Source organism: Echinops telfairi, unplaced genomic scaffold (assembly GCF_000313985.2).
Source record: "Echinops telfairi isolate 266 unplaced genomic scaffold, ASM31398v2 ScPeMD7_7;HRSCAF=31, whole genome shotgun sequence".
Lineage (NCBI taxonomy): Eukaryota > Metazoa > Chordata > Mammalia > Afrosoricida > Tenrecidae > Echinops > Echinops telfairi.
In genome coordinates this window covers 19529174-19539725 of record NW_022103904.1, presented here as the reverse complement: position 1 = coordinate 19539725, position 10552 = coordinate 19529174, and the positions used below count along the sequence as shown (strand labels likewise).

General features: G+C 50.9%; 1 protein-coding gene across 1 annotated transcript in view; it reads left to right on the top strand.

The window, feature by feature from the left end:
* Positions 1 to 10552, top strand: part of ADCY1 (adenylate cyclase 1) — a gene marked incomplete at its 5' end in the record, with an annotated part of 246252 nt that overhangs the window by 35141 nt on the left and 200559 nt on the right. Inside the window, one exon of the mRNA XM_004708178.2 lies at positions 5789 to 5938. Within this exon, the coding sequence (XP_004708235.1) occupies positions 5789 to 5938 (150 nt within the window). The remainder of the gene's footprint in view (positions 1 to 5788; positions 5939 to 10552) is intronic.

Genomic DNA, 10552 nt, shown 5'->3' with positions numbered 1-10552 from the left:
TACTGGCTTACTGAGAGCCTGTTCTTTTTGAATAGGCTAGTAGATGGCCTAGAATGCCCACATTGAGTGTTGATTTTGTTTTGCCATTTAGATGCCCTGACTGTAGGTGACTGTAGTCATTATAATAAGTGTGGCCATCTATATAATCAATAGAAACAGAGAAGTGAGGGCAGGGGTCCTCAAACTTTTTAAACAGGGGGCCAGTTCACTGTCTCTCAGACCTGTTGGAGAGCCGGACTATAGTTTAAAAAAAAAACTATGAACAAATTCCGATGCACACTGCACATATCTTATTTTGAAGTAAAAAAACCCAAAATGGGGCAAAAACACTCGGCGGGCCCGATAAATGTCCTCGGCGGGCCGCATGTGGCCGTCGTTTGAGGATGCCTGGGTGAGGGAATGAGAGAAGGATAGTCATTCATCTCTGCAGGGGCACTCCTAGAGGCAAGGGAGCCTCTTGTGCACAGGGCAGCAAGCCGGAAGAGGCTGCTCTGTGCACCTGCAGTTTGGTGGGGAGAGGAGAAGGCATAGCCCAGCTCCTCAGAGCTCACTGCCGTCCGTCTTCCACTGCCTACTTTGAGTGGACTACCACTCATCTCTGGGGGTGTCGTGGCCCAAGGACCCTAGGAGAATGAGAACTCATTGAGCCCTACTCTGGCAAACTGAAGTACAGCCCTTTTATGCACGCCTGTGATCCTCTTTTGCATGTTTATCGTCTAACATGTGTCCCACAAGGAAATGATTAGAGATCATCAGAAAATCTCAGAAGAGGATTTTTTTTTCTTTCCTCCTCTTGGGTCTCTTTTTGACCGCCCCCGGAAGGTGCGTGTGTGGCCTCTGGCCCATGGCCTTCTGTAGATCTTGGCTCCTCAGCTCCCAGGCTCCTCTGCTTCCTGTGGTCTACTGCAGCTCCAGGGCTCCTTCACTTCCTGCTGGCTCTCTCTTGAGCCCTGTTCTTGTCCTTCTCTGTCCCTGATTTTCTGCCCCCTCCCCTCGACTCCTTGAGGTGTGTGAAGACAGTTCCAATCTGTGTTCTCACAATTGCACCTTCTTGTGGACTCTTGTGCCTTCCTATCATGCGAAACCACAGCCCTTCACCCTGGGTATGTTCCTGGGGTCAGCCAGCACCATCTGGGCTGGAAAATGGGGAAAGAGTATTTTGGAAGGACCCAATGCCCTACAAAGGGAACTTTTCATGATCAGAATTAGCCACCCCACATAGCAGCCTGGGGTCAGCCTCCTGTTTACTCTTTCACTTTAGGGCCTTTCCACCTCAATGAGCCTTAGAGACATTGGCAAGAAGGCCTCTGGGGGCTACGCCCTCGTCTGGGCACTCTGTTTGTTGCCCTTGTAGTACAAAGACCTCCTCCCCACGTGCTCCATCATTCTTTCCCCTTTGGGCCGCTGCTACTTTCCTGCATCAAGGAGGGCACTCGCCATGCACCCTCAGAGGCCGTGTGCATAGCCGGCAGTCCTGAGGCACTCCCTCCAGTGGCCACACAAGCAGCAGAGCCTGTAGCATCGAGGGTACTGGACTGATGCCCTGTGCCCGGGATAAGGTGCTACCCTCCTGCTCCCATGACTTCCCTGGCCCAGTCTTTGCTGGTGAATGCAGTGGTTCTTGCTTGTAAGCGCCTATGAGTTACGTGGGCCCTGTGATCCTGGCCAGGTATTCTTGCATTGTTACCACTCTCCAGTGAACGTTAGTTAGTAAGTACCAACCCCCTACGCAGCATCTGCGTGGGCTGGAGAGTCCTGTCCCTGAGTGTTTGTTTTAGAGAGAGGGCCGGCCCAGGAAGGTTGGTAGAAGGTATATGCTCTGAGCTGAGGGCAGAAGCGACATCCCCAGCACCCTATTGCCCAATCCCCACTGGAGAAGCAACTGAGGATTTGACCCCAGGTCTGGGAGCAATGACACTGTGGCCAGAAAGTGGTGGTAGGGTTGGGAGCAGTGCGGAGGAGACTGGACATAGTCCCAGACCAGTGGCCCTGGGCCACAAGAGAGAAAGACCTAGAGATTAGCCAGCTGGCACTAGAGGGGCAGGGTGTTCCACATGGTAGTGAAATGGACGAGCACCATCTCCAGGCTGCACAGTCTCCGAGGCCAGTGCCACAGGGTGCAGTTAGCTCTGCAAGGTCCAGGGTTGTGGGGGGCAGTGGAATGGCTGGGGCGGCACAGCCTGCCCATCTGTGGTCCCATCACTCCACTCCCCTCTGCTTTCTGTGTCAGTCCTGCCCACCTTCTCTGGTCGGCCCCAGGCTCTCCCAGCTCCCAGATGCCTGGATGTGGACCTTTGCCATTGCTGCTACCTCTCTTAGCCGTGCTATATGCCCCCATCAGCTCTTTCGGCTCTGCCTCACTCAGGCTATAACGACTAGTTAGGCAGCTTATTGGGAAACTGCCTTCTGATAGGTCCCCTGAGGCCTCATTCCAAGTGAGCGGGTGAGTAGATAGTGTGGAGGCAGACAGGTACTCAAGGGGCTTGGCGAAGTCTTGGTACCTCCATCACCCTCTCATGGAAGGTGTGCGGGGCCACGAAGACCTACCAGACATTTATATACCCAAGCAGTGAGATAGGAAATCACCTCCCTGTAGACCCCTCCTCCCATCATTGTGCCTAGCCTGATTCGGGCTTTGGGGTTGCTGTGTCTGACTCTTTCTAGTTGTGTGCAGCTCAGGGTGGTTCTATTGTTGATAGGTACCAGGCAGTTTCCCTAGGGGTAGGGGTGGGCGTGCCATCTCACTTGTATAAGAGGAGAGGGATTCTATTTGGAAAATGTGGAGAGGAGACAATGGGGCTCTATGGATTACCTTGCACTCCCCACTCTGCTGTCTGAGTGGTCGGTGTTAAAATTTGAGCCCAATTCCTTCTTTTTCAAAAGCATTTCCACTGGACCACACTGTCCTGTCCCCCACTGTGCAGGCTGTCCTGGCTGGTCTTGTTACACCCACCAGGAATGCCTTTAGTTCCTGTCTCCGTCCGTCTGCCTGGGCCATACTGTTACCTCACAGCAATACTCCCTCCTCCATCCCTGTCCCTGGTCTCAGGGTCTCACTCTGTTAAAACCATGCTTCGGCTACCCTGTGAGTGGTCCTTCTTCTCTGAGGCGAGTGAGGCTGGGGGTGACGTGAGACTATTCCGTTGGAGATGCTAAGGAAGAAGCCGTTATTGCTCACCGTGGGAAGGGATGCTTGGTGGGGCCTGGTTGCATCTTGAAGTCGAGTTGGGGACATCCTCGGGTACACAGGTGGTCCACCTGCCCATTGGTTCTGAGAATTGTCCTCATGTCTCTGTGAGCAGCGACCTGTTGTGAGGGCTTTCTCTGAATCCTGTCCCTGCCAAACACTACCCAGGGCATCTTACAGGGAGTCAGTGATCCCAGCTTTGTTTGGTGGGTTACACAGGAAGCAGTGACTCAGTGGTCCCAGCTTTGGTGGGTTATGCAGGAAGCAGTGACTCACTAGCTAGAGTTCCTGAAGAGGCAGGGAGAGCACAGGACTATGGGGCACCTTGTGGTCATTACCAGCTCACGAAGCCCCTGCCTCTATCTCTAGGCGCCCGTCCTCCTCTGCGGAAGTTAGGTTGGCTTGTTAAAAGTGCGGGTTTGCTGTGCGCACTAGCGTGAGGAGCCTGCCCTTGGCAACAATTCATCATTGTCAGATTCTTTAAAAATGAACCCCACCTCTGCCTGTGTGCAGTATGTATTTAATATTCATGCTCTAAGACTGCACCTTCTATTTCTCCTATTCTGGTCTTCCACCACCCGCTGGACAAATGCTATAAAAAACAGATCAATCCAAACTTACTCCAAGGGATAAACAGCTTGTGTTGGTCAGAACGGAGACTGCCCCACCCCCCCATCTCTGGGACACAGTTGGGGTTCCTGAGCGCATGGATGCCATGCTGACTCTGTCCCGGTCCAGAGAACCGGAAGGGCTGGCTGCGTGGGACTGTGAAAGGGCTGCGTGTAGTTGGAACACCGGTGCAAACACAGACCCTGGCTCTGTCTCATGCCTGGGGGTGGCTTGCGCCATCTGCGTCTCAAGGGGATGCTGACATTCCTGGCAGGATGGATAGTGCACGAGTGTAGGATACCAAGGGGGTTCCTCTCAGCTCAGCAGTGAACAGTACAAGGGAGAACCGCATGGGCCCAGTGGGGGCCCCATGGTTGTCCACAGAGCCAATAGGCCACGGGGTCCCTGGTCTGCCCTTAGTATTACCCTCTCCTCTTCCTAAATTTTACACTCTCCTCTTCTTGACTCTGTCGCCCTTCCGGTCGTCTGTCCTTTACTCTCCCTGGTCTGCATTCAGGGGGTGGGTCAGATGATCCATCCACTGGCCTCATCCATGCCCTTTATCGGATGGAGGGCTGCAGAAACTTCTTCCCTCGACTTTCTTTCCTATTTACCCTCCTGTGTGGCGCAGGTGTGTCTCGTTGGCCGGAGCGCTGTGTGGTTCTGTTTGGGACACGCAGGTTTCTGTGGCTCTTAGGTGAGACCGAGTCTATTCCAACTCCCTGCAGGACGGAAGGCTGCTGGGTCCTGTGCCCTTCTTGCTGAGGGTCTGCGGCGACTTTGGAGGTTGTATCAATATGTGGGACTTAATCGTGTGAAACTTTTCTATGCTGGCAGTGGACGGGGATGTAAGTGGGTCTGCGGTGTGGGTAGTGGTTCTTTCAAAGCCCTCGGGAGGTGTCGTCTGCTCTGCCCTGTGATCCTCCCGAGGTCCACACCAGAGGAAGAAGTTGCAAGTGGAGCCAACTCGGCACTCCAGGGAGCAGCTGGGGCCATAGTCTGGCAGCCAGCACTTGTGAGATAATTAAAGTTTATTGTGCCAACCTGGTCGATAATCACATGTGGGGTTAATTGAAAGGCAGAGCGATAAATGGCTTGGTGAGCCTCGCTTTGTGAGTTCTCAGGTCTCTTGCTTTGTGGTAGTTGGACCAGGGTCCAGCTGCCTTAGCCAGTTCCCTGATTTTGCTTGCAAGGCTTACTTCCTGTGAGACATCCCCCAGGAGAAGCCACATGGACCTACCCCAATGCAGCCCTGGGTGCTGGAGCACCCGTGTGGAAACCCTGCCAGCGCTGAGAGGTTTACATGTTCACTGACTCGGCTTTCCTCCTGCAGTTGGCGTCATTGCGTCTGTTTTGTGAGATGGAGGAGGACTTTGTGGATTGGTGTGGGACATATGGGTTAATGTTGGACTTGTGGGCTTGGGCAGCACTGGGTTGGGATGTTTTCTTGGTGTACACTTACCCTTTATATAAAACTCTCTTATACGTGAGTTTCTGTGGATTTGTTTCTGTAATATACCTAGACTAACACAACTTGGATCCTCATCTCTGCTCCTCCCTGGTGCCCAGTTGGCCCAGCAAATGACCCTGGGCATGGCGGAGATTTCTGTCAAGGTGCACATTCTAAATTCTTTGGGGGCTGTGGAGGAATGAAGTAAAGTTACTTAAAGCAGGGAATCAGGAGAAGTGCTGAGTACCTTAAGGCTCTTATTGTATCTTGAACCACGCCATATCCTGTCTGTACAGCCCCCTGGACAGGAGGAGTGTCTGACAGGCCCAAGGTCAGGGCTGCGGGCCGTGGGTTTCAGGGTTGGGGTTCAGGGTTTCAGGGCCAGTCAGTGTGTCCTGATGTAGTAGACAGTGGGGTTTCCCCTCAGGTGGGTTGTGCGGAGCTAGGAGTGTATTATTGTGTGTATTGGGCCAGAACTCGCAGGCTGTTCTTTGTGCCTGTCATGTACACCCAGCTTGTGTTTGCACCCTCTCTCCTTCCAGCTCGGAGCCAATGCCTTGCTTTTTGTCGGCGTGAACGTGTATGGGGCCTTTGTGCGGATCCTGACCGAGCGCTCCCAGAGGAAGGCCTTCCTGCAGGCCCGCAGCTGCATCGAGGACAGGCTGAGGCTGGAGGATGAGAACGAGAAGCAGGTCAGTGCTCTGGGCTCCCATCAGATCGCTGCGTGGTGACAGGCCCTCTTGAGACAGGAAGCACTGAGCAGAGGTCCCTACCTGCCCGGTTGTGCTTAGTGGCTTCAGGGCCCAGCTGGCCCACTTTGCCTTTTCCTGGACAGCCCCTCCTCTTGGCAGAGTGTGTGCTCCAGCACCCTCGCTGAGCTATAGAACTGGGGCAGCTGGGGAGTGGGGTGGTGGCTGGGGGCTGGGCCAAGTGTCCCCAAGCATGGCTACAATGCCTACCTCTGACCTCCCGTGACATGTCATCGTCCTCCCTGAGTCTTGGCTTACTTATTGGCCAGGTGGGGCGACAACCCTTGCCACACAGGGCCATGTGGGAGGTTGTGATAACACCTGAGAGGTTTGATCAGAATCAAGGGAGTCCTTAGAGGAGTGTGAGAATCACACTAGGCCGAGGTGTATACCGAGGCTCATCCCAGTGGATGAAAAATGGGAATTGTTTCCCATGTTCTCAGGTGGGCATGTTTAGCTTTCTTCTCCTGGTCAGGAGACAAGACCTTTTCCTGATGGGGGTCGATGCAGGGTGGGGCAGGGTGCTGCCCTCTGGCCTGAGAGCCCTTTGTAGATGAAGATCTTATTCCTTCTGCAGACCTGGTCCTGGTTTGGCACTGGGTGCATGTGAATGTACTTTTGCACGTCCACAGAATTGCTATGTGACTGAGCAGGATGTCTCCGTGGTAACAGTGGTGGTGTTCACGGGACTTACTTTGAACCACAATGTCCCCAGCACCAAGCATGAGCCTCTTTACCATGGTCTGCTGAGGGAGACCTGCCAACTTCCCAAATGTAGAAGACACAAGCAAGAGGAGGAGACTGTGAGTTTAGAGGGAACTGGCTTTAGCTCTTGTCTCTCAGGCCTTTACTAGCCGTGCGAATAAGCGTGGCAGTTTTAAGAAGGTGGGGTGGGGCGGTTGCTCCTGGTTCTGGGGAGGGAACACTGGCTGAACCTCCAGTTCTGAAGAGAAATGCCAAGAGGCCGTGACCCATTTCTGAGGGAGTGTGTTCAGTGGACAGACTCAGGTGATGAGGGAACGGGGCTGGGTGGGTAGATACTCCCTGGTTCTGAGGGGGGTGGGGGGTGCCAGGGAGATTATCTCCTAGTTCTGAGGAGGCTTGCTGGGTGGGCATGCCTGAGTTCTCAGGAAGGAGTGCTTGCTGCATCCTTCCCAGTTTGAGGATGGGGTCCCAGATTTTTGAGGAGGAAATAGCTAAGAAGGCAGAAAGGGCAGTAAGTAGCCAGTAATCTTGTCCCATCAGTATTGGCAGGAGGCAGTGGGGCAGCAGGGCGGAGGCCAGTGGTGCTGGGGAGCAGAGGTCTTGGAAAGAGGACACATTTTGAGGAAAGGTTGACCAGGAAGGGACCTGACAGGTTGTAGGAAGTGAATTAATTTGATATAGGCTCAGCTGAAAGGAAATTTAGCCCTCTTGGTGGAGAAGGAAGTAGGGCTGGCTCCTAGATGCTTCTCTGAGGAGTCTTCCTGCATTTGGTAAGGTGTCTGGTGGAGCCATTGACAACTCCTTAGTAGGAAAGAGATGTAGTTAGACATAGGCTTCAAGTGAGCAAAGTGAAGAATCGCAGGTAAGAGCAGAGAGAAAGGCGGATGAGAAGTTGGGTAGGATTTTTTATCTTTTCTCTGTCCATGGGCAATACTCTTTCCAGAGGGGCCACCGCTTGGAGGTTTCGAAGCAGGGTGAGAACTGTGCTCTGGTTCAGAGAGAGGTGTTCTACTCAGGAAACCCAGACGTCTTTCCCTCAAGGGAGGTGCCGGGGAAGACAGCCCAGGGGATTTTGCCCTCCCTGACCAGCCAGGTTTGGTAGCGGTGAGGAGGAGAGAATTGCCCTTCTAAAGTGGAGTCTTCCACCACGCAGGCTCGTCACACTAGAGCCCATTTGTCCCAGGATAGGGCCCATTAGCAGGAAGCATGGGGAAGACACAACACAGGTGATGCTCCAGGTTGTTTAAGCAGTCTCCATGCCTGCATTCCCCGGAACCCAAATTTTTCTCCCCTAAACTGATAGATTATGTCTTCCTTTCCTCAAACTTTAATTATGTTGTCGTGGTTGTGTAAAGCTTACACAACAAAATGTACATCGGCGCACCATTGTCGGTGTGTATCATTTGATGACATCGCTTATGTTCTTAGAGTTCGTGCACTCAAGCTCCCCCTCCTTTTCTGAATGGGTCCTCCTTCATTAAGGTGGACTCACTGCCCTCCCGATTCCCATCTGGGGAGACGACTTCATGATAAAGGTGACACGGAGAGCATTGTTTTTACCGGGATGCAGTCATCAAATAAAGATGCTGAGAGGAGCGTTGCACCTCATCCCTGTCCCAGCATGCACGCAGCATCCAGGACACTTTATGATGAGTTTTGTTTCAACCTGTGAAACAGGTGACAGTAGCCCCACCCATCACGCTCCTTTCATTGACTGTTTAGTTCTAAACACCCTTTGGTTGTCCTGTCGTGAATGTCAAAGAAAACAGAAACACTCTCGAATGCAGAATCTTTAGAGGTTTTATTAATTTCTCCTTCTTTCATGGTAGCACAGTTCAGCAGGCTCGTTTTCTAGGCCTTTTAAGTTTTCGAAGTAGAAATATTATAACGAACCATTGTCCTTTCTTCTCTTTTCCTGTACATTCTCAAGTAGCCCATCGGACAAAGAGGGATTAGTCAGCAGTAGTCGGTGGGGTGTGCGTGGAGGGAGGAAGGTGTCTGCTTCAGTTTGCCACTTACAAGGCTTCTAGAAGGAATTTGTGGGTGATGTCAATGGTTAACATGCTTCGAATGCCAACCTAAAGGTGGTGGTTTACTTCCCAGAGGTACGTGGGAAGAAAGACCTGCTGGTGTAACTGCAGGATCAGCCATGGCTCTAAGGTGACACAAACGAGTCTCTCCGAGTCTGAATCAGCCACATGACAATTGATTTTATGTTCAGAGAAGGTTTTCTTGTATTCTTATCTGCATAGTTATCTATATTGTCATTATTGCCAAGTCTGATACCTTGAGAGGAATTGCATGTGCTAAAGTAACCTCTTATCATAACAAAGCAAACACACACACACACACACACACACACACACATCATGGAGCTGCCGATCTCATGCTTACCCAAGGAATGCTGTCATTCCCTGAAAAGACTCGGCAGGGGAGAAGAAGGCAGGGGATCCCCAAATTTTCCAATCTGAGTTGTTAAATCTCTTTACATATCAGACTTCTGCATCATTATTAACAATATAAGCCAACTTTCTATTGGTTTATAATTCCTAGAATTGGGATTCAGAGAAATTAACTAATTTGGGAAAGATAATGAAGTAGAAGGTGGTAAACCTGTCACTGAGCTGAGGGTAGACCTATGCTTAGTGCTGCTTACAACCATTTCTCTCCCTTTGGATCCTACTTCCCCTCAGATGGATGAAGCTCAGGGGAGGTTTTATGCTTACAGATAATGGTTCTTACTCCTAGTCTGGAATCTCCACCGAAACTTTTATTAAACTATTTCAAAGGACTGTAAAGATTCTTTTAATAAGATTCTTTTAGTTTCAGAACAAGCCTCTATCGAAAGTTGGTTCTTTGAAATAGAAAGGAGAGATTGATACAGAAGAAAACTGTCTTTGCTGTTCGAGGCCATTGACTTGGTTCCAGTTCATGGGGCCCATAGGTACAACTGACCCAAACACTCCCCAGCCCGCATGAGGCTCATAATCGTCCTGGTGTTTGAGCCCATTGTAGCAGCTCTGTGTCAGTCCATCTCACTGAGAGTCTTCCTATTTTTCATTGACCCTCTGCATGTTGCTCTTCTCCAGGGATTGTCCCTCCTGATATGTCGGAAATACCTGAGCTGAAGCATCACCATCCTTGCTTCTCAGGAGCATTTTGTCATACTTCCAACATAGAATTGTTCATTCTTGCGACAACCCAAGAAGAAAAGGAACAAGGAAAATGATGCGTATTAGGGATGGAAAAGGGCATAACTACAGACAAAGCAGTGGTTAAAGGAGCTAACAGGAAAATTCTGAGAGATATTATGTTAGATTATTTGGAAACTTAGACAGAATGGTCAAATTCCCAGAAAAATGTGTTACTAAATGAGGCAAGAAGAAAAAGAAAGCCTGACCCGCCCTTTACCCATTTACAAACAATGAGTCAATAATTTAAAGCCTTTTTGTATTTGTTATTGTTAGCTGCTGTTCCAGATGGCCCCTGACTTGTGGAGACCCATGCAGGTAGAATGGAACACTGCCGAGGCCTGTGCTCTGCTTACGATGCTTACACATGGATTGTTGTGATCCATAGAGTTTTTATTGGCTGGTTTTCTGAAATAGATTACTAAGCTTTTCTTCCTACTCATAGTCTGTTATCTCCACTGAAACCTAGTTAGCACTGTAGCAGTATGCATGCCTCCAATGACAGGTATGTGGTAGCTGTGCGAGAGGTACTGTATATACTTGAGTATAAGCCAGCCTGAATATCAGCCGAGGCACCTAATTTTACCACAAAAACTGCATTAAAAATGTGCCGAGAGCACACCAGCCTATGCAATCACGAGGTGGCGAAGGGATCAGGTAT